Source organism: Oncorhynchus tshawytscha, linkage group LG09 (genome assembly GCF_018296145.1).
Source record: "Oncorhynchus tshawytscha isolate Ot180627B linkage group LG09, Otsh_v2.0, whole genome shotgun sequence".
Lineage (NCBI taxonomy): Eukaryota > Metazoa > Chordata > Actinopteri > Salmoniformes > Salmonidae > Oncorhynchus > Oncorhynchus tshawytscha.
The window spans coordinates 26,611,537-26,635,423 of NC_056437.1; the positions used below are offsets into that span (position 1 = coordinate 26,611,537).

The window sequence follows — 23,887 nt, forward strand, 5'->3', positions numbered from 1 at the left end:
TTTTCTGGAATTTTCCAAGCTGTTTAAAGCTGTGGCAGTCAACTTAGTGTATGTAAATTTCTGACCCACTGGAATTGTGATACAGTGAATTATAAGTGAAATAATCTGTCTGTAAAGAATTGTTGGAAAAATTACTTGCGTCATGCACAAAGTAGATGTCCTAACCAACTTGCCAAAACTATAGTTTGTTAACAAGAAATTTGTGGAGTGGTTGAAAAATGATTTTTAAGTGTATGTAAACTGTTCAACTGTACATCAATATGCCCAATATAATCATAAACAACTAAAAATACAGCTCAAACTGTTGATAATATGTGTGCTGCATACCTATGATCAGAATATCCCTAAACTGAGTAGTATGGCATTAACCCTGTGTGACTAAAATGGACATAAGATCAATCAGCTATTCTGCCTCTTATTTGCAATTTCGTTAACGTGTAAGATGTAAAATTGTTAAAAGCTTTTCATTATCAGTTGGAAATCTTAAAGCTGACTGGCCAATTCGCCTTTGGGGAAGCTTCTGGGAAGTCTTTGTTGTGATTCAGTTACTTTGTCATCTATTCAACTTGTCCTATTGCGGAACATTTTACTAATCAAACTCAAATAGCCTACAGCTCCCAATCAATCACATTTGCTCTTCAAGTAACACAATCTTCTTCACAGTAGTGCCCTCCAGTCTCTTTACAACAGCTAACGGAGTCCAGATCATCTGCTTATCTTTGGTAGTGTCTGTGAGTTGCTCCTCTTGTTTTTTATTGCACTTAGCCTGTAGGCTATGTAGTAGCACAGAAGCACACAGGAGTCAGGTCAGGTGACTGCTGGGTCTGCACGACTCGACAAGATGATGGTGGTGAAAATAGTGCTTCATGTTCACTCACATGTCTCTGGGAAAGTTCATTTGCATATATATCTCTCCACTGTCCTTTCGCACCTCTTGCAGGTGACATAGCAGCACCAGTGGTACTTGCACTGGCATCTCTCCACAATCCTCTCAGTGTAGGCATTGTAGCCACGACCACAGCACATGAGATTGCAACTCCCACTGTCATTGGATGTCTTATTGCATTGTCTGGAGACAGAAAAATGTGTTCCAATCAATAAACAAAAATATAAAACTCTTATGAATGAGGATCAACCTTAGACCTTCAAGGTGTCAAAGGTAGAGTAAAAATCACAATTTCCACTGAAACATTGAGAGAAACACAAACATACCTGTCCTGTGTGCCGAGTGAGCCATGCTTCTCATTGTGTGTGCAGTAATCTGGAGAGCTGACCAGGTAGACCAACTCACTCTCTCTCACTGGTCGAACGTTCAACTCTCTGGGGACCAACTGCTTCCTTGTCCCAACATGACGATGGATCACCTTCGTGGCAGACAGGTACTTGGTTTTGAGGTCCATGGCAATGTGGTTAATATCATGGAGGCCCTTCCAACATGTTTTGACAGAGCAGGACCCGGACACCCCGTGGCATTTGCATTTTGTCTCTTGAGCATCAATAAGTGCCTGAAAGTATAGCAGAAATTATATTAGGATATAAACATGTGTTGCCACGTTTTGCAGATGTTAATAATATAATATGTTGTTTATGATGTAAAACAAACTGTCAAAAAGCCAATGCCACTATTAAAAACAATGACACAATAACTCGTGCGTAATTACCCATGCATCAATATGTATATTTCATGTCAATGTGAGATTAGATCATTACCTGTCTTCCAACTGCATTATTGTGCAAGTGCATGAGTCTGAACGCCTGAGAGCCAGATCTGCTGTTTCTCATCGGTGCATCAGAAAAGGCAGATCCCATTTGGAGACCGTAGCGCAGGTTATCACCGCATCCTCCCCATATGAAGTCGGGCCCGGCCTGTTCAGCAGGGGCTGGGGCGCACGAGCAACTGGGGAGCTCTCCAGACGAGCAGGCTCTGGCAATGGAATGACTCACTAAAGCAGCCGCTAGCGAAAACACAAATGCGGACTCCCTGGTGCCTGCAATAGGAGCACAGCCAACAGATAAATCAATGCAAATCACAACCAATCACAGAAGTTTACAGGCCACATGATATACTCAAATTTCTAAGATACTTTTTAAAGTGTCTTTAGCCTACCTTTTGCCAAATCTGGTGTAAAACGAGGAGCCTTTTCAACAGATGAACAGTTCCATCGCATGTCATTGAAGGTGTTCTGACAGGTATTTTTGGTCAACTTCGCGGCTTGGACAATACTGTGCATCAGCTCGAGGTTTCTCCGGCAAAGTTGGGATTGATCAGGTGCCAACCAATCTAGTAGCTTGCAATGATGAGTTTGATTCCAGCCTACAGAGCTCCCCTTTACAGTAAGTCCACTGCAAAGGTAAAAACAACAACATTGAATTAGGTAATCAGCTATTTCATATGGCATAGGCCTATTACAAGAACAAAAATATGTCAGTAAACAAAGTAGCATAGGCATCTGAATAGACCCATAGCTACATACAAATAAAATAGTAAGGAATACTTACAGCCAATATATAGCAGCACAACAGTTCGCGTTCACAATAAATGTCACTAGAAATAAATCCATGCCGAATTTCATTGTAAAAAAGAAATAGTGAATCCTCTGCCTAAAATAAAAGTATAGCTCCAAACGATTCCTTGTGTATCCAGTGATTGTTTTCAGTTTGCCTCTGCTGTCTGGGATGGGGTCAGGCGGTATTGCCCTCCTATAGCCTATGCTGCAAACCACTGGTGGTGTGATCTCGACTCCAGGGAGTCTTATGTTGCCGCCACGATAGCCACGCCTCATTCAATTGGCGATTTGTGAATGACAAAGGCTGAAGAACATACGCACACCGAGGTACTTTTTGCAGGTGCTGGAGTTGTAAGTGAATTTATGGAAAATAAATCCCAGGTGATTTATTTTGTGAATGAACCATGGAATGAACACAGGCACACGGATCCAACTCGAATTATGGAGATGGGACTGTTACATAGGCCTATTAGAAGTCCGATGCATCCTATGCGTTTCAAAAGATTTCCATTAATGTGCCATTAATCATGATTGATTAAAAGAGAGCCATCCAAAGTGTTAGACATGTAGGCTAAAGCGGGATACATTCATGAATTGATATTCAACACTTAAATTAACTAGCCCTGAAGTCATTTGAAGAGTTCCTTTGAAAAATAATCTGCAACATTGTAATCTAATCTAAATCAATGTGTGACAATCCGACACTGATAACATCTCCAATCTTTGCCAGTACAATAACTTCCACAATTTTACAATATTTAAACTCGGCTCTGTGTTCAAAGGATATGTGGAGGCCTATTTTGTGCAGTCCAATACGCATGAGAACGTTTGATAATTTGAGCCCAGTTTTTGAATGTCCCATGTATCCACCAAAATGTTCATCAATAAATTAAAGTAGTAGGTTAGAGAGGCAGGCATAATGGTATCGAAAACAGTTATGTTTGATCTACAGTAGTAGAGTGGACAAGCGAAACGATTTATCCAACCATGGTTTGGGAAGATTAATGACTGAACCGACCGATTGACAAACTAAACAATAAACTCACGTTAGCTCAACTAATCCAATTAACAAGGCCCATTATCAAGGTAGGCTACTGAATTCTAACCACCAAAACAGAACATCTTACACTTAAATGTTTGATGCTATCAGTTTTTCAAGTGTGTGTGTTTGTGTGTGATATACACACTACTCCCCTGATAGAATCACACTATAGCCTCTGGACTTATAGTAAAGTCTACCCAACAAATCCTTATCAACAAAGAAAACAGGGAACCAGAAACAGGGATTTCAGTGGCATGGTCAAATAAGGCAGTATAAATGGTTAATTATCTGCATGTGGTATGAGCAAAGGATTAGTGGTTGAAAGAGGGTTTCTTAGTGAGAGGATTATTTAAACTTGTGTTTATCTAACCCCTATTATATTCCCTCCCTGAGAGATGCTGGATTTTCTCTTAGAAGTAGTCTTATGGTAAGACTTTGCCAGAACACCTTATTAGTGTCTTGATTACTGTCAATGGGAACACGGTAGGGGATAATGTTAAAAGTGTTTTTGAAAGGGGACTTGCCACTGCTAATTTCACTATTATTGCTTTTCCATTTTAATTAATCTATTCAACATATGTGGTCCCACAAATACTCAGCAAAGGATGGTGATTCAGTATTGTGCATGTATTGTAATATGTTCATGTTTAGCCTTGGTATACACCATCTCTTCCCCTGAGTAGCCTTTCTTAGAACCTTCTGGCAGATCCACAATTCCTGTTACAGCTAAAACAAGATAAATGCCCTGTACTTCCGTGGTGAGATGACTGATTTTCTTACACCAGCAAGGCCACCTGAACAGCAGCAGATTTCTGCCACTGTGTCCTGGGGGTTTTCTGGCGGCAGGTAGCCTAGTGATTAAAAGTATTGGCCCAGTAACCGGAAGGTTGTTGGATAAAATCCTCTGAGCAGACCAGGTGAAACATCTGTCAATGTGCCCCATAAGTCCCTCTGGATAAGAATGTCTAAATGACTAACGTGAATGTCATCACGCTTATATTGTAGTGTCAGTATGTCCTCTGTTTTTGTTGTATCAGTTCAATGCTTTTCTTTATGCTTTTTGAAGTTGCCTAGAGGTTACAATTATTCTAATCTTTGGCTGATTGCTTCTTCCCTTATTGCATCTCATATTACACTTGGTTGGTTAAGTCCTGTGTCTCATTATGAAAACAAAATATTCACTGTCAAAACTTATATTATTGCTTGACAAAAAATGAAATGCATTTTCTCTCCAGTGGGGCCTGTGAGCTACTTTTAGTTTAATATTGTCTTGCTCTCACCTAGCCTATGTAATTCTGAAATGAAGTGGAGTTTATTTGCCACAGCCACTCCCCACCCCCCCCAGAACATTCTCTCTGCTGTGAAAACCATTCTACCCCAAAGCAAATCCTTCCTTTTGTTGCATATCCAGCTTTAGATTGGGTGTTAGGCTTGAGAAGTGAGAAATCATTCATGTTTATGAAAGGTGCATTTTTGGGTGTGAGCTGGCATGCAAAGGTTGGCCCTTCCTGTTTCTCCTTTTCTTCCTCTGATAATGCTTATTCATGGGTTCTACAGTTAAACATTTCACCAAAGGAATGGAAGTATACACACACAAAATGACAAATAGTGTGTATTGGGTGTTGGAGAGGCAGACGTTTGAAGTCTTTGCTGAAAGGGTATTGCGTCTTGTGAGTGATGAAATAGGATTGCATAGGTCTTATAGGCTATGCATCTTTACAACTGATAACAGAAAACATGCATTGATTTTAATTTCATTACATTTCTTTCAAAATTACCTGAATTGACCAAAAAATGTAAATTCTTCTTATATGTTGGTTCTCCCTATATCATATGACAGCTCCAAAGTTAATAGTGAGAATTAATCATTATTGCATTTTTACCAAATATTCTCTCATAGCCTAGAGATGGTACTCAAATAAATGCTCCTATGCCACAAATGTATTGATTAAACTTCAGTTATGAGTCCTCTCTGTTGCTAAAATGTTCTGAATATGATTTCTTACCAAAAGGGGGCACTGCACATCAACCCAACGTGGATCCATAGCTGTCGCTAGACCTTTTATCTCCGACATTAAAATGCTGTACTTCTACGCATTGTTCTTCCTTTACTGCTTAATTCACCATGTGAACAGCTGCTTCACTGTCCTTGATCTGCAGACAAGTAAATGGAGGCCCCAGCCCAGTCTAGCTCTGTGGAAAGACAAGATAGGTTTGATTTTCTTGTACTGGTGGAGCAGGATGATGCCATGGAATCCACATCTACTGTCTCAATCAGATAATGATTGGATCATCTTGACAGGTGTCAAAAACCACATGTTAATGCAAGGTGTATCCAGGCCTTTACATACAGCTTGTTGCTAGCTGGGCCCTTTTTAGGGTTTAGCATTTTAGCTAACCTTATCCCCTTTCCTATCCCTAATCTAATTATCCTAACCTGCCATGTTAAATATCCTAACTTCAGGTCGAAGCTGTATTCTACCTAGTCAGAACCCCTTTTTAGGTATACGTGTACCCAGAGGACTTGTAATGATGGACATTGATATTATACTATGTAATGGTAGGCCAATAATATTGTCTTATTTTCATAACTACATTTATGAAGGTGAATACCTGTATGGTGGGTAAAGCTCGTTGATTGTGGTTACCTGTATGGTGGGTAAAGCTGGTTGATTGTGGTTACGCTTACACTGTCACTCTTAATATGTCCATGGCCCCCATGGGTGGAAAGCAAATAGCATTTTAGCCTGCATCAAACCTGCAAACAGAAGCTTGCAGCAAGCTACATACAGTATATTTGCTCTATTTTCAAAAGAGGCAATATATACCTCAGTATGTCAGTACTGTAGAAGACTATGGTTTTAATGGAACTTTTGGCTGCCATATGCATTGTTTAAAAAAGAAATCATATAACAAGTGTGAATTTAATACAATTTAATATTATAAATCAATTCAATTTACAAAAACAGAATTATATTTTCTATACATATTTACAATCACAACAGAGTATACAAATGTACATTATATTCAACAAAGCAGGGAAACAAATATACCCTATTTACCCACAAACAATCCAAATAATGCATATTCCAACACAAACCACAATGTACATTTCAACTAAACAATGTTTGAATTAAGGGACATATAGCTACCAGAGTTCGGGCCAATTCTATCTTGACCCAATTTGACAAAGGCATTGAATTTAATCGCAAAGCATGAATTGGAGAATTAACCATTCTAAGTACTGAATTGAACCAAAGTACTACTACTACACCATGGCTCACTGTCCTTTTTGGGCATGTTTGTAAACTGCAAGTTGTAATGTTTTATAACAACTCTTATTGCGGAAATTAGGCTAACTGCAAAGTAATATGTTTGAACTTCCTTTGGTAAATGGTTTTATATATGAAGAGTTTCAGTTCCAAAACGCTATATCCACCAATTTTTAACATTTGTACTTTTTCATCAGAAGTGATTGCTTATGGATACCTTCAGGTGTGTGTAAAATATACCTGTTCTCAGGTTTTTTATGAATAGATTTTAGATTAAAATGTTTTTTTTTGTGTGCAAAATGCTATATATACATTGTTTAGCCAAAATGGAATGTTCATATCTTGTACATTTGACTGTGATGTGTGGTTGTCTCACCTAGCTATCTTAAGATGAATGCACTATCTGTGAATTGCTCATGATAATTGCATCCGCTAATGACTAAAATGTCAAATATTCATATTTTACATACAGATCTCATATAAAGCTTGCCAGCGCGTAGTCCAAAAAACTGGAAATGAATCTGGTTCAGTCAGCCATTCCTACGGGGAAAATTAATGGGGAAAGAATAATGTTTTGGAATGAACACTGAAAATAAGGTCTGAGGTTAACACAGGCTTAGGAGATCTTATACATTTTGTTCTATGAGATAATGTCAGTCACATGACCTTTATGAATTATGAAGCCTTTATATGTGCTTTTTTAAATGACAAAAATGCTTAAAAATTCACAAAAAGTGACATTAGCTGATGAAGATGATCCCATAGAACAAAACATATAAGATATCCTAAGCCTGTGTTTACTACAGACCTTATTTTCAGTGTTTATCCAAAAACCCTACAAAAACTCAATTCATTTCTCCATAGGCTTTGTCCAATGAATCATCGCGGAGTTAGTGCCTACAAAAAGACACCATTACTATTGCTCTCTATTCCTGTATTGGTTCATTTAAAAAACATTTTTTTACATTTAAATATGGATGTCACAAATATATAATGTGTACAGTTCTTTATTATATATGTAGTTATTTGTCACATTTGACTGTGTAAAACCTAGCAGTACTACATACAGTACCAGTCAAAAGTTTGGACACACCTACTCATTCAAGGATTTTTCTTTATTTTACTATTTTCTACATTGTAGAATAATAGTGAAGACATCAGAACTATGAAATAACACATATGGAATCACAAAGTAAGCCAAAAAGTGTTAAACAAATCCAAATCTATTTTATATTTGAGATTCTTCAAAGTAGCCACCCTTTGCCTTGATGACAGCTTTAAACACTTTTGGCATTCTCTCAACCAACTTCATGAGGTAGTCACCTGGAATGCATTACAAGTTAGGTGCCTTGTTAAAAGATCATTTGTGGAATTTCTTTCCTTCTTAATGCGTTTGAGCCAATCAGTTGTGCTGTGACAAGGTAGGGGTGGTATACAGAAGATAGCCCTATTTGGTAAAAGACCAAGTTAATATTATGACAAGAACAGCTCAAATAAGCAAAGATAAATGACTGTCCATCATTACTTTAAGACATGAAGGTTAGTCAATCTGGAAATTTTCAATAACTTTTAAAGTTTCTTCAAGTGCAGTCGCAAAAACCATCAAGCGCTATGATGAAACTGGCTCTCACGGTCGAATTGCTGCAAAGAAACCACTACTAAGGGACACCAACATGAAGAATAGACTTGCTTGAGACGAGAAACACGAGCAATGGACATTATTAGACCAGTGGAAATCTGTCCTTTAGTCTGATGAGTCCAAATTTGAGATTTTTGGTTCCAACCGTCGTCTTTGTGAGACGCAAAGTAGATGAACGGATGACCTCCGCTTGTGTGGAAGGGTGGCTACTTTGAAGAATCTAAAATATATTTTGATTTGCTTAACACTTTTTTGTTTATTATGTGATTCCATGTGTTATTTCATAGTTTTGATGTCTTCACTATTATTCTACAATGTAGAAAATAGCAAAAATAAAGAAAAACCCTTGAATGAGTAGGTGTGTCCAAACTTCTGACTAGTACTGTACTTCTCTGAGAGTGAGGCGGATATATAGCGTTTTGCAACAAAACATGATTATTTGTCTCTCTGAAATGAAACCATCAAGTGATAGATTTTAAACAAATACATGTCTGTCATCGAACAACCCCATGCCATGATTAGATGGTGAAAACACAACAATCTCTTTCATAAGTTATCTAAACAATAAAAACTAATTTACCAACATTTCTGAAAATGTATATATAGTGTTTTGGAATGAAACTCTTCATCTATTGTTCCTTCCGTAACTGTTTTGAAACCTTTTCAAAACAACTGGACCAGATTCTGCTTTTGTCACCAATTTTCCAGAAGGTTGACTGCATGGTGATCGACCAAACCATGTAATAATAACAGTACATGCACAGTGCAGAACAGTTTCATAAACATCCAGAAACTGCATGTTGACAGATACTCCGTGCCCTTAAATTATTCCTTAAAGACTAATGTGTTCACTCACATATAAACATGAACATGAGAAGGAGTTATATGCTGAAAAATATTTTGACTGTGTGTGATATTTACAAAAGCTTCAAGCTGCCTATGTATATGGAAAGACAGAATTCTTCTGAGAAAAAGTGAAACACAAATGGCCTTCCAGACACAGGACATGACTGGTTCAGCTCAAAGGGAATGACAAGTGAATTAGTTATTTCAAACAAACCCAAACAGAACTAAATAAAGAAAGGAAATATAACCCCATCCAGAAAAGTATTGTGATCATGACCGGTCAACATAGTAAAATGATGAATAGCATTTCAGGTCATGCTATTAGTAATTTTGAAAAAAATAAAACATTTACTCTACAGTATTATTCCAAGTGATTCCATATTTGACAAACAACTTAATTTCAAATAAAAAAGAAACATTCATACTGACCTTATTATTCAAGAGAGAGAGAGAGAGGGGGGAGAGAGAGAGGGGAGAGAGAGAGGGGGAGAGAGGGAGAGAGAGAGGGGAGAGAGAGAGGGGAGAGAGAGGGGGGAGAGAGGGAGAGAGAGAGGGGGAGAGAGGGAGAGAGAGAGGGGAGAGAGAGGGGAGAGACAAGGAGGGAGAGAGAGAGTGAGTGGGAGAGAGGGAAAGATGGAAAGAGGGAGGGAGAGAGAGGGGGAGAGGGAGATAGATGGAGAGAGTAAGGGAGAGGGTGAGAGAGAGAAAGAGAGAGAGAAGGAGGGATAGAGAGAGTGAGAGAGATGGGGAGAGAGAGAGAGGGGGAGAGACAAGGAGGGAGAGAGAGAGTGAGTGGGAGAGAGGAAAAGATGGAGAGAGGGAGGGAAAGAGGGAGAGAGAGAGGGAGAGAGAGGGGGAGAGGGAGATAGACGGAGAGAGCGAGGGAGAGGGTGAGAGAGAGAGAGAAGGAGGGATAGAGAGGGAGAGAGAGAGAGAGGAGGGAGAGAGAGAGAGGAAGAGAGAGGGAGAGAGAGAGAGAGGGAGACAGAGAGTGAGAGGGATTTGCCTACAGATCAATAATTTGCTTTAACCAGTGCACATTCTAACAGAGAAATGTTTTTGTTTCAGCTATAAATGTTAATTTCATCAGACAACTGCCACACATTTTATTTCTATATTGTTTTCAAAAACGTTTACAGTATGTACCTATGTTGTCTAACTAACAGACAGTTCTTTCAGTGGAGACATGACTGACTCCTGTCAACCTTGGTTTCTCAAGCATGTCATGACCAGGGAAACCAAGTTATTATCTATAAATGCACAATTCTAAAAGTAAAGTCTAATGTATTTATTTCTTCAAACAACTCCTCCCTTTCTTAATGCTAAGACACGTTGGGTGCATATTTGTCCATCATCACCTCCGAAGGTCATAGTCATCATCGCTCTGTGGAAGGAATCTTCCATTAAGAGATAACAGGCAGCGGTTAATATCATTACACCAGGTCATCCCACTATTATAAGGGAGGGTGGTGCTTAACAGCTCAGTAGTAGCCTGAAGGGGTGGGCCTGGCCCAGGCTGAGGGCAGATACTTTAGTACTGTACATGATGTTATCTCTGGAGTAGGTGGGCATCCTCATCTCCTATTGGTTGATATGTGATAGGTGGTGGTGATGGTTGCAGAGGAAGAGTAGAGTGGGAGGAGCCTCCCCCAGGCCATAAGTGGATATGCTGGTAGAGGGGTGGGTCGTGGCTTGACACACAGGTTGGTAGGCCTGCCACTTCAGGAGTGGCTGGCCGGGGGGGCATCCCCGAGGCGGATGCTCCCCAAGAAGGTGGTGTGGTTGGTCATGCTGATGGAGGTGTCCTCGTACACCATCTTGATGGAGATCTTCTGCCGGGCACGCAACAGACACACCCCAGCCGTGTAGCAGGTGTTGAACTTGCGCTGTCCCGTCTCAATGCTCCGCGTACAGCGCAGGAACGGCGTCTTGTCCACCATCACCTCATAGCTAGCAATGTCAGTGAAGTTGAGGTAGTAAACCTGGTAGGCAAAGTTATGTGTGGACAAACATGCCATAAATATTATTTTAAATTCTGAGGAAATAACACAAATATTAGAATACAGATAATTAACTACTAGACTACTTATTTAACTGAATTTATTTCCAATAATGAGATATAGCAGGCAAACTGGGCAAAAATTACCACAACATATGATTCACTTTGTACAATGTGGCTCAGTTTGAAGGGCATGCAATACATTCACTTCACTCATCCAGACATTTCCCTCTGCAGCCAAAAGCACAGTTAAAATCAACCATGTGTGTTCTGAAAAATGTAGCCTATAGTAATCCAGATAATTGCTATTTAATACAAGTAATTTCATGGGGAAATCTAATTTGGATTTCTGTCAATAATAAAGCTTATACTCAATGCTCAAGGATTCATTATAGATTATGCCTAGTATAGTCAGCCTTACCATAGCCAATTTAGATGTGTTGACCTTACTAACCTTTGAGATATCATAATTCACTGGGACTGCAGAAAGAAAGGATGAGTGACATGCAGGCGAAGAGTTAGGCCCAAGACCGTACTCACTTCTACCTGACTATAGATGAAGTAGGTGCCATCTACCAACACCTCCAGCTCCCCAGATCTCGAGTGCATCTTGAACACCTTGTGATGCATGGATATCATTTTCCAGTTTCTCAGTACGCCTTCTGAAAGATCTCAGCGTGAGAAAAGGGCAGTCACTCAACATCCGTCATTGCCATACAATTATAGACAGGCAAAAAATAAACTGCAGTAAATACAATGTGTATGTGTTTGTCTCCTGCAGTGAATTAATGTCTTAACTTATTCCGATCTGGTCATAGAGAAACTAATAACAAATAATAGACTTCTTGAAAAGTATTTCTGACTGTAAATGTGCGTTTAATGCATTTCATTCAGTGATGTGAGGACGAGAGAATCTAAAATTTAACTCTTACCTTCCTTGACCTGTATTGTTGTTTCCTGGCCTTGGAGATGTACCACAGCCGGCTGTAACACAACAAGAAAGAATACATTTGTGGAAAAGTGGACATACATTAAAAAAACATTAAAAAATGAAAAGAGTAACACACCTGGCTATCTCTGACTCTGCCCCCTGTAGATTAGAAAACAATTACTGTGTCAGTTTTTTGAATGAAAGATTGAGCAACACAAATAAATCAGGATTTGGGCCAAATGGAATGAAAGTGAGGAGGTACCTGAGGGTCCTTGAAGACCAGGGGGTCCCTGTGGCCCTGGGGGTCCAGCAGGGCCTGGAGGTCCGGGTGGTCCTGAGGGGCCCATGGCGTTGTTCCCAGGGATGCCTGGAATGCCAGGAATACCAGGTGGCCCCTGTGGCCCTGGAGGGCCTAGGGGGCCAGGTGCACCCGGAGGGCCCTTCTTACCTAAAAAGTCAAATCTGAATTAGTGGGTACTATGACATGAAAGAAAATACAAATAACCTCATCAGCACTGCACCATCACCTGTAGCAATGGAAGCGTTCACTTAAAGGAAAAATCCACCCAAAACCACTCATTACTATAATTTACAGGGTTAAATAACACTAATAAACTCAGCAAAAAAGAAATGTCCTCTCACTGTCAACTGCGTTTATTTTCATCAAACTTAACATGTGCAAATATTTGTATGAACATAACAAGATTCAATAACTGAGACATAAACTGAACAAGTTCCACAGATGTGACTAACAGAAATGGAATAATGTGTCCCTGAATAAAGGGGGGTCAAAATTAAAAGTAACAGTCAGTATCTGGTGTGTTTGGACCATGATAGTTTTTTGGTGATGTAGACACCAAGGAAATTGAAGCTCTCAACCTGCTCCACTACAACCCCCGTCGATGAAAATGGGGGTGGGCTCAGTCCTCCTTTTTCTGTAGTCCACAATCATCTCCTTTGTCTTGATCACATTGAAGGAGAGATTGTTATCCTGGCACCACACTGCCAGGTCTCTGACCTCCTCCCTATATGCTGTCTCATTGTTGTTGGTGATCAGTCCTACCACTGTTGTGTCATCGGCAAACTTAATTATGATGTTGGAGTCGTGCTTGACCATGCAGTGAGGGGTGAACAAGAAGTACATGAAGGGTCTGAGCACGCACCCCTGAAGGGCCCCCATGTTGAGGATCAGCGTGGCAGATGTGTTGTTACCTACACTTACCACCTAGGGGCTGCCCGTCAGGAAGTCCAGGATCCAGTTGTAGGGAGGTGTTTAGTCCCAGGGTCCTTAGCTTAGTGATGAGCTTTAGTGTTGAACGCTGAGCTGTAATCAATGAATAACATTCTCCCATAGGTGTTCCTTTTGTCCATGTGGGAAAGGGCAGTGTGGAGTGCAATAGAGATTGCATCATCTGTGGATCTGTTGGGGTGGTATGAAAATTGGAGTGTGTCTAGGGTTTCTGGGATAATGGTTTTGATGTGAGCCATGGCCAGCCACTTCAAGGCTACAGATGTGAGTCCTACGGGTCGGTAGTCATTTAGGCAGTTTAGCTTGGTTTTCTTGGGCACAGGGACTATTGTGGTCTGCTTGAAACATGTTGGTATTACAGACTCAGTCAGGGAGAGGTTGAAAATGACAGTGAAGACACTTGCCAGTTGGTCAGTGCATGCTGGGAGTACAGGTCCTGGTAATCCTTCTGACCCTGCAGCCTTGTGAATGTTGGCCTGTTTAAACATCTTACTCACATCAGCTACGGAGAGCGTGTTCACACAATCGTCTGGAACAGCTGATGCTTGCATGCATGCTTCAGTGTTGCTTGCCTCAAAGCGAGAATAGAAGTAATTTAGCTCGTCTCGTAGGCTCGTGTCACTGGGCAGCTCGCGTCACTGGGCAGCTCGCGGCTGTGCTTCCCTTTGTAGTCCGTAATAGTTTGCAAGCCCTGCCACATCCGATGAGTGTTGGAGCCAGTGTAGTACGATTCAATCTTAGTCCTGTACTGATGCTTTGCCTGTTTGATGGTTTGTCGGAGGGCATGTGTCGGAGGGATTTCTTATAAGCATCCCGCTCATTGAAAGCGGCAGCTCTCCCCTTTAGCTCATAGCGGATGTTGCCTGTAATCCATGGCTGGTTGGGTATGTACGTACGGTCACTGTGGGGACGATGTCCTCGATGCACTTATTGATGAAGCCAGTGACTCAATGCCATCGGAAGAATCCCGGAACATATTCCAGTCTGTGCTAGCAAAACAATCCTATAGCTTAGCATCTGCGTCATCTTCCTTATTGAGCGAGTCACTGGTACTTCCTGCTTTAGTCATAGCTTGTAAGCAGGAATCAGGAGGATAGATTTATGGTCAGATTTGCGAAATGGAGGGCGAGGGACAGCTTTGTACGTGTCTCTGTGTGTGGTATAAAGGTGGTGTAAAGTTTTTTCCCCTCTGGTTGCACATTTGACATGCTGGTAGAAATGAGGTAAAACGGATTTAAGTTTGCCTGCATTAAAGTCCCCGCCCACTAGGATCGCCGCCTCTGGATGAGCATTTTCTTGTTTGCTTATGGCCTTATACAGCTCGTTGAGTGTGGTCTTAGTGCCAGAGTCAGTTTGTGGTGGTAAATAGAAGGCTATGAAAAATATAGATGAAAACTCTGTTTATAAATAGTGTGGTCTACAGCTTATTATGAGATACTCTACCACAGGCGAGCAAAACCTCAAGACTTCCTTAATATTATATTTCGTACACCAGCTGTTATTTACACATAGACATAGACCACCACCCCTTGTCTTACCGGAGGCAGCTGTTCTATCTTGCAGATGGACCAAAAACCCAGCCAGCTGTATGTTATCTACGTCGTCGTTCAGCCACGACTCAGTGAAACATAAGATATTACAGTTTTTAATGTCCCTTTGGTATGATAGTCTTGATCAGAGCTCATCCATTTTGTTGTCCAATGATTGTACGTTGGCTAATAGGACTGATGGTAGAGGGGGATTACTCACTCGCCGTTCAGATCCTTACAAGGCACCTCAACCCACAACCCCGATATCTCTGTCTCTTCTTCATGCGAATGACGGGGATTTGGGCCTTGTTGGGTGTCTGAAGTAAATCTTTCACGTCAGACTAGTTAAAGAAAAAAATCTTTGTCCAGTACGAGGTGAGCAATCGCTGTCCTGATATCCAGAAGCTCTTTTTGGTCATAAGAGACGGTGTCGGAAACATTATGTACAAAATAAGTTACAAATAACTCTTCCGAGGTGTGAGATAATTACCTTGCTCTCTGTAATATCGTATAGTTTTGGATTCGTGACATTACGTACTTTAGAGGACAATAGTCACGTTTCTCGACATATACACTGACTTTGAGAAGAGATTGCATGACGATTAGCTTAGCAATCGCGTGACGAAGCATGACAACGTGAACGTGATTGGTCGACAGTCTGCTGGGTGGGGCATTATATGTTTCTTCATTCTTTGGATTCCTATCTCCTTTCTCTAATATCTCTGGGAATGGCACCAAGCAATGTACCCTGTACTGGAGAGGCAGACAAATAGGAAAAATGTGCTAGATCCTCCGTTAAGTTACACATTTCTTGAGGTAAGAATATTGCAAAAATATGATCAATGGCTCATTCGAGAGAAGACATCTTCCCGAGTTATGACATTGGCCAGTATTGAAATCTGACATTTATGATAAACATTTTCGAGACCTAAAAGTCGGATTCCTATTAACCTGTCTGGGAACGGGGTTCCGCTAGCGGAACAACCCTCGCCAACAGCCAATGAAATTGCAGGGTGCCAAATTCAATCAACAGAAATCTCATAAATCAAATTTCTCAAACATACAAGTATTAGGCACAATTTTAAAGATAAAATGCTTGTTAATCCAGCCACAGTGTCTGATTTGAAAAAGGCTTTACAGCGAAAGCTCCACAAATGATTATGTTAGGTCACCACCAAATCACAGAAAAACACAGCAATTTTTCCAGCCAAAGAGAGTTAGATTTTTAAAGCCAGAGAGTTAGTAGAAATATAGATAAAATTAATCACTAACCTTTGATGATCTTCATTAGATGACACTCATAGGACTTCATGTTACACAATACATGTATGTTTTGTTCGATAAAGTTAATATTTATATCCAAAAATCTAATTTTACATTGGCGTGTTATGTTCAGTAGTTCCAAAACATGTAGTGATTTTGCAGAGAGCCACATCAATTCACAGAAATACTCATAATAACCATTGATAATAGATACAACTATTATACATGGAACTTTAGATAAACTTCTCCTTAATGCAACCGCTGTGTCAGATTTTTAAAAAACTTTTAAGGAAAAAGCATAATCTGAGTACGGCGCTCAAGCCAAACAGATATCCACCATATTGGAGTCAACATTAGTCAGAAATAGCATTATAAATATTCACTTACCTTCGATGATCTTCATCAGAATGCACTCCCGGGAATCCCAGTTCCACAATGAATGTTTGATTTGTTCGATAAAGTTAATAATTTATGTCCAAACACCTCCTTTTGTTTGCGCGTTTAGTAAACAAATTGAAACTCACGAGGAGCGGGCAATTCCAGAGGAAATGTTGGGACGAAAATTCCAAAAAGTTATATTACTGGTCGTAGAAACATTTCAAACGATGTATAGAATCAATCTTTGGGTTGTTTTTTTATCATAAATGTTCAATAATGTCCCAACCGGAGAATTCCATTGTCTGTAGAAAAGCAATGGAACGAGAGGTAACTTTCTCATGACCGTGCGTCACGAGCCTGTGGCTCTCTGCCAGACCTCTGACTCATTCCCCTCTCATTCAGCCCCCCTTCATAGTAGAAGCATCAAACAACGTTCTAAAGACTGTTGACATCTACTGGAAGCCTTCGGAAATGCAAGATTACCAATATCCCACTGTATCTTCAATACGGGATGAGTTGAAAAACTACAAGCCTCAGATTTCCCACTTCCTGTTTGAATTTTTTTCTCAGGTTTTTGCCTGCCATATGAGTTCTGTTATACTCACATACATCATTCAAACAGTTTTAGAAATGTCAGTGCGTTCTATCCAATACTACTAATAATATGCATATATTAGCATCTGGGACTGAGTAGGAGGCCGTTTACTCTGGGCACGCTTTTCATCCAAAAGTGAAAATGTTGCCCCCTAGCCCAAACAGGTTTTAACTTCCAGTGTATTGAGAGCGACTATATCACAGTGCTACATCATACTGGCCGGATTTCTGCCTGCTTGAAAGCCAATAACTCAGATACACATGAAAACATGAAATGACACAGTGAATGGATAGAACATCACTCAGAGATACACAAAAAGCAATATAACATTCAAAATGAGTGAACCTTTCCTTTAAGGATAGATGTAGGAATGTCTTTCTTTTACTGTACCTTTTTTCCTTTCTTTCCGTTTGTTTCCATGTGATTCTGATGTGATTCCATCCATGTGAAAGAGAGAGAACATACAGATAAAGAGAGTCAAACAAGAATAGGGGGATGCAGATGCAGGACATTACAGCTTAAAACACTCCACCCCTGGCACAAGATGTATGCCACTTCTGATCAGTTCTCAAAGCTATGTATTTACGGTTTTCCATCTCATCTTTCCCCTAGTCTGGATTGCAGAATTACAGATAACCCATGAGTCATATAATAGTGCAGAAGCATGTGGAGTAAATGATTGGAGTTAGTTTGAGGATGTTTGTGGCTAACACAAGCTGAACCCAAATGCTATGAAAATAATCAGCACGCTATTGACCTGAATTCAATAAACTCAACAAATATGATTTTCAAATAGTCAGTTCATGAAATTAGAGGGCTTAGTTTTGAGAGGACACACAGTATGTCTAACCCTTGTAGATGTATCAAGATAATGTCTCGAGACATAAACAGATTTTCTCATTTTGGACATTTTGTGAATGCACAAAAGTTTGTAATTCCCACTTTAAAATGTTTCTCTTTAATAAGTGATATAAAATCTGGAACACATTAAGAGTGAAACATCTGAAATGCCAAACCCTTTGTGAGAAGTCTAGAGCAGGAGGTGGTCTGGGAGTAATTATCATTTAAAGACTCAGGAATTTTACTGATTTGAGGAAAATGTCTCTGAAGGTCGTTTTCATTGTTTATACTGCTGTATGTTGTAGTAGCTTTGGCTATGTCAAACAACACAAACAGAGAGTTTGAGTTGACCATTGCTTGAGAAGCTTCTCTCCCAAATGTTGACATGGAATGAAAAGAAGCTAAGAGCATTGTGTGTTGCATGAGTCATAAGAACAATTTTTAAGAAAGCAAAACTGGGGAAATCTCACATTCCAAAAGTTACATAAATATTTATTTCAGAGATGTTAAAAAATCCCAATCACTGTGTCCATGAAAGCCATGAGGGCCCTGAGCTGAAACACTTGTTATCCGTGAGAGATGATGTGGTGCTGTGCCCACTGCTGTGCTCTGTGCTCTATTTGGACCCATTTCTTTGTATAAAGTGTGTTAGGGTTTCCTGAAAACAACTTCCTTAACCACAGCTTTCTGCCAGGTACTGCAAGCATGGGACTTGCTGAGCACAATGTAATTAATGTCAGGACTCCAAAAACAACAAGACTTGGATATTACTGGACCCGAGTCAGAGTCTGGGATGGACATTGAAAGTAAAATTCCCTGTAACGAGTGCACAGCACATGTCATTTATTTGAGTTGAATTGCATGAATGGACCCATCCAAAGCGCTACAATTATACAATTGGAAAATAATATCCTAACATCCTTGTTCCACTCAATAAACAACATCTGTACAGCAATAAAAGTGAAAATACGTAAGACGACTGTCAATCACACTGTAAGACCTGTGATATGCACTTTTGTATGTCTGTTTGAATTGGCTTAGAAGTTGTTTTCTCAATAAATGTCATCATTTTGCTGTTTTAATTACCATTGTTTCTTAATGTTTTCTGGTTGTCTTCTCACGCAACATATATATTTTTCTCAAAACATAAGAGATCAAAAGTAAGAAGAACAATTTGCTTAAGACGCTAGATTAAATGTTGTATTTATTCCAGATGACTTTCATTTCAAATGAGTTAAATAGTTTCTTTGATGTGCAAAGTAACATGTATTGCATGGCTAACTATGGATCTGAATGGTGAACAACTTTACATTGAAGATGGAAAGATGAGTCTGAGAGCACATGAAACAGACTCCAAAACATTCCAATTCACTGGATCTTCCTTCGTTTTGTCAATGTGCATACAGGACCAACTGTGCTAAAATGTGACAGACTTTACATGCAGGAACTATATTGTATAAACAAGATAGAAGTGCTCCTCATATTAAAGGAAACTGTCCACCTACAACAACACCCACTCACTAATCAATCTGTCTAAAACCCTAGCAGAGAATCTTGGAATCTGTCATAGCCAGAAAACAGCCAAAGGGAGCGTTACTCATTAAACAACTTACTAATCGGTTGGATAAGTGATAACAACACTTTTCACTTTGTTTTCATTGGCAGACGTCTAGGAACAGACTGTTTTACCGGAAAGAAGAATTGAAAGCTAGATGTAGGATCTTAAATTTGATCACTCTTTCGTTGCGGAAGGCTTCTTAAGTTTGTCATTTCCACTTTAAAATGTCATACTTGATTTGCCCTAATGCAAAATGTATCAACCCCTAAGAAAAATGTCAATTCATTATAATACACATAATATTTCACATTTCCTGTTGCTGCAGGATCATTTTTCTGCTGTAGCAATCTGGCTCAAATTAAGATCTCTCATCTGTAATAGATCAAAATGCCTTCAGCAAACTCTCTGCATACAGATAGTTTGGAAAACAAACCCCATGTCGCTTAATCATCAATCAGATATAAGATTCAAAAGATTAGAAAAGAATAAGACTTATTTGTACTTTGTATTTTTATATAATTACCAAAGCATCCATGTCCATATGTTAAAAATAACAAAATTATTGATCTTTTCACTGAGGAGTTCTGTGTATTTACACATTGTAATGTGTGTATAATATATGAGTTAACACTCCTTTGCTCTGTTTGGATGAAACATGCAGTGGTTGGAGAATGAGACAGAATCATTGAAGTCTCCATTTCTGACTTAACCGAATAAACACTTGTCTAAGATAGTTATGATGACATTGCGCCTTGAACAAATCCAGTTTGACAAGAGATTTGTACAGATATAACAAACATTTAAACACACTCTCCCTTCCATCCCAAGTGTGTCTGCTTACGCTCATGGCCGTACTGTATCAGTCAACATGGACAGCTTTGTTACCAGTAGATAGATAGTTACGGTAATGTATAAGCCCTTCTACTCTGCAGCCATAAGTATGTTTTATGTTCAGGTTGTCAGTCACAAAATGTTGGCACCAAAGGGCAGCATGTCCACAGCCTTGGACATACCCTGCCTGCCTTGACAATAGACGAGAGGTACATGTTGATGGGGAAACCGTGGTCATTTCTCCATCATACATTTTCCTCAGCAACAAGCATATTCTTGTTGAGTGAAAATAAGAACATGATGACAAAAAATATATGTGTATCCCACACATATATATATATATATATTATTGTCACATACACCAGATAGATTTATACAGGGTCAGCCATAGTAGCACTGCACCCCTTAAGCAAATTAGGGTTAAATGCCTTGCTCAAGGGTATATCAACAGAGTTTTCACCTTGTCGGCTCCTGTATTCAAACCAGTGACCTTTCGGTTACTGGCCCAATGCTCTAACCACTCATTCCAACTAGCAAGGTCAAGTCCTCCTCCCACCCAGGTCCTGGCCCAGATGAGCTCCATTACAAACACACACACACACACACACACACACACACACACACACACACACACACACACACACACACACACACACACACACACACACACACACACACACACACACACACACACACACACACACACACACACACACACACACACACACACACACACACACACACAATGCTCATTACTCAGCTGTTTTTACAAGAGGTGTCCCCACTTAGGCACATGGCTCAGCACAGCCTCCAGAGGTGCACCAGGAATTTAATGGTTGGGGATATGGTTAATAAATACTGGTAAATGTTTGATGGAGAGGCAGGGGAACAGAACAACAACAAGAGAGAACAAGGCTGTCCCCAGTGTGACACAGCTCTAACAGCCGTACACTCATGATAATTGATTTCTGAAAATAATCCCCCATATTCCATCTATAAACAGATTGTGACAAAAAAAGTGGTACAATGCTTTAATGAATGGAACAAATTAGCATCAAAGAGGACCAACATTGAAAACACATTTTCACAACACGTACTACAAAAACACATCTGCTGTGAAATGGCTTGCAAAGGCAAACTGCATATTTATGAAGGCAAAGTGCATCTGACATGAAAGAGAAATGATTATTTTGGCAAATGCTTCAGTACCAGCTCCTTTGGCTTGATAGTGCAGAGGGCTCTTTTAAGTCCTCTCCCAGGGCCAGCTGATATACTTCCATCATTAACACATCCAGTCATGGCTCAACAGCTGAGGACTCTGTTGTATCCCACACTTTAGTGTTAACTGTTAACAGTCAAAAGATTACAGATGGTCCCTCGGTCGGTCTACCATTTGGAATCAATACAAAACATTTGCACTGGGGTAACCTCTATTATTTTGGATACATGTGACAAGCACTGTTCTACATAGCACTGTGCACAGTCTGGCACATGTCAGACATCAAGTCATACTGCCGAAAGCATACTTAGCTATGATGTTTGTTAGCATGTGTTAAACAAACAAATTGCAATACATTCAATTATAGATACATACCAGTCTCTCTGTCATTCAATCACTTTGTCATTAGTGAATTGAAATCTAGCAGTGAGGGAACAGAATCCAGATATTATGGCGATCAAACGGAGAACATAGAGGGAGTCAATGTGTGAAAACAGTCAGTGTGTCAAACACTTTGGGTTGGGAGGGTTCATTCCTGCTCAAAGCCACTTCTGCAAAATAGCCTGATTAAAAACAAGGATACTTAATCTCTTGTATTGGCTAGAACTTTGAGAAAATATTTCTGATTTGTTTCTTCTGTACTAACTGAAAGTACATACATGTACTACCACATGGCAACATGCCTATTCCCCCCAAAAATCTAATAAAAAAGGCACAACGCAAACCTAAAATATCTGACTGTCAAGAAGCCCTCACCAGTTGTCCAAATGGAACAGGATCTGCTTTGTGTAACCTCATACTGCATCGGTCCTGCACAGTGCAGCTCTAACCCCTGAGCGCAGACTGTGATTCATGGCAGGGGATTATAATACATGGTCTTTTTTTCTTTTAATCAAAATAAAAGGACAGACCTGCCAAGAAGCAGGTGGGGGAAATTGTTAACATGCATTCCTTAGGCCTGAGAATGTCGCTATTTGCTTTAAAGCTCAGCCTTAATTGAATAAGCTTGTAATGTCGAGCTAAACTCACATATCCATTTGCTAATTCAACCATACTCAGCTTGTTCGATAACATCATTTGTCTTTTTAGCTAATTTGGAAAGACCTTTAGACCGGGGCTGCTTGGTCTTTAAAAGTAATGGACAAGAAATGTTTAAATCAAATTGAATTATAAAAACAAACAGCTGTTATTCTAGAAAATGAGTAAGCCAATGGTCACATCTGAAAATTTGCTATCCTCTCTCCTGCTCTACTTGAAGGGGAAAAACATCATTATATAATCCAGTGAGCTGGTGCTCCCAGTCCTGCCAAAGGCCTTGTCATGTTATGCTGTCTGAGAAGAGGAGTGGCCCAGGGGAACCTAACACAAGCAGAGAGAGGATGGGTGAGGTAACAAGAAGATGAGCCAATTGGCCAATCTGTTGTCTCTCTGGCTAATTTGATTTAAAAAGAGTGAAGTTAGCCAGCAGCTTCATTGTTGCAATTTGAACAAGTCTCACAGTAGGAGGCCGGATCAGTTGCGACCCATTAACAAGCAGTATTGAAATGACACTGCCTTAGTTCCCTGAATACTTTTAAAGATATGTCTTTGTAATTGACCTTTGTGGATTTGTGAGGTACGATATGTACTCCGCACATGATATATTGTATGTGCAGCAGTCTTATGGCTTGGGAGTAGAAGCTGTTAAGGAGCCTTTTGGACCTAGACTTAGTGCTCCGGTACTGCTTGACGTGCGGTAACAGAGCCAACAGTCTATGACTTTTGGGCCTATATCTGACACCGCCTAGTATACTCCAGGCTGCATCACATCCGGCCATGATTGGAAGTCTCATAGGGCTGCGCACAATAGGCCCAGCGTCGCCCGGGGTAGGCCGTCATTGTAAATAAGAATTTGTTCTAAACTGGCTTGCCTGGTTAAATGAAGGTTCAATAAAATAAATAAAATATAGGTCTTGGATGGCAGGAAGCTTGACTCCAGTGATGTACTGGGCTGCATGCACTACCCCCTGTAGCACATTATGGTCGGATGCCGAGCAATTGCCATACCAGGCGGTGATGCAACAGGTCAGGATGCTATGAGGATTATGAGGATCTGGGCATCCATGCCAAATCTTTTCAGTCTCCTGAGGGGGAAAAGGCGTGCCCTCTTCACGACTTTGTTGGTGTTTTTGGACCATGATAGTTTGTTG

The 23,887-nt window shown here is 40.1% G+C and overlaps 2 protein-coding genes across 5 annotated transcripts in view; both read right to left on the reverse strand.

Moving 5' to 3' along the window:
- Positions 1-200: 200 nt before the first annotated feature.
- wnt11f2 (wnt 11, family member 2) lies at positions 201-4,538 on the reverse strand. Its single transcript, XM_024433847.2, has 5 exons — positions 4,528-4,538; positions 2,108-2,343; positions 1,711-1,988; positions 1,213-1,505; positions 201-1,069 (listed from the first exon to the last, which is right to left on the reverse strand). The coding sequence occupies exons 1-5, from the start codon at positions 4,536-4,538 to the stop codon at positions 895-897; spliced, it is 993 nt and encodes a 330-aa protein (XP_024289615.1). The 3' UTR covers positions 201-894.
- Positions 4,539-10,193: 5,655 nt separating this feature from the next.
- LOC112257665 (ectodysplasin-A) overlaps positions 10,194-23,887 on the reverse strand; it is a 69,593-nt gene continuing 55,899 nt past the window's right edge. The window contains exons 3-8 of one of the 4 annotated variants that reach the window (XM_024431419.2): positions 17,641-17,676; positions 12,499-12,684; positions 12,373-12,395; positions 12,238-12,289; positions 11,852-11,976; positions 10,194-11,288 (exon numbers count right to left, since the gene is read on the reverse strand). In XM_024431419.2, coding sequence (XP_024287187.1) covers positions 11,028-11,288; positions 11,852-11,976; positions 12,238-12,289; positions 12,373-12,395; positions 12,499-12,684; positions 17,641-17,676 — 683 coding nt within the window. In that variant the 3' untranslated portion in view covers positions 10,194-11,027. Of the gene's footprint in view, positions 11,289-11,845; positions 11,977-12,237; positions 12,290-12,372; positions 12,396-12,498; positions 12,685-17,640; positions 17,677-23,887 lie in introns of all 4 variants that reach the window. The other 3 variants (XM_042326718.1, XM_024431420.2, XM_024431418.2) reach the window with 3 other exon arrangements.

What these genes read in the sequence shown, in the direction of transcription:
- wnt11f2 (XM_024433847.2), bottom strand. An exon ending in TACACCAGATTTGGCAAAAG is followed by an intron (nt 1,989 to 2,107) that starts GTAGGCTAAAGA and finishes CTCCTATTGCAG; the next exon opens with GCACCAGGGAGTCCGCATTT. An exon ending in TCACTCGGCACACAGGACAG is followed by an intron (nt 1,070 to 1,212) that starts GTATGTTTGTGT and finishes TTCTGTCTCCAG; the next exon opens with ACAATGCAATAAGACATCCA.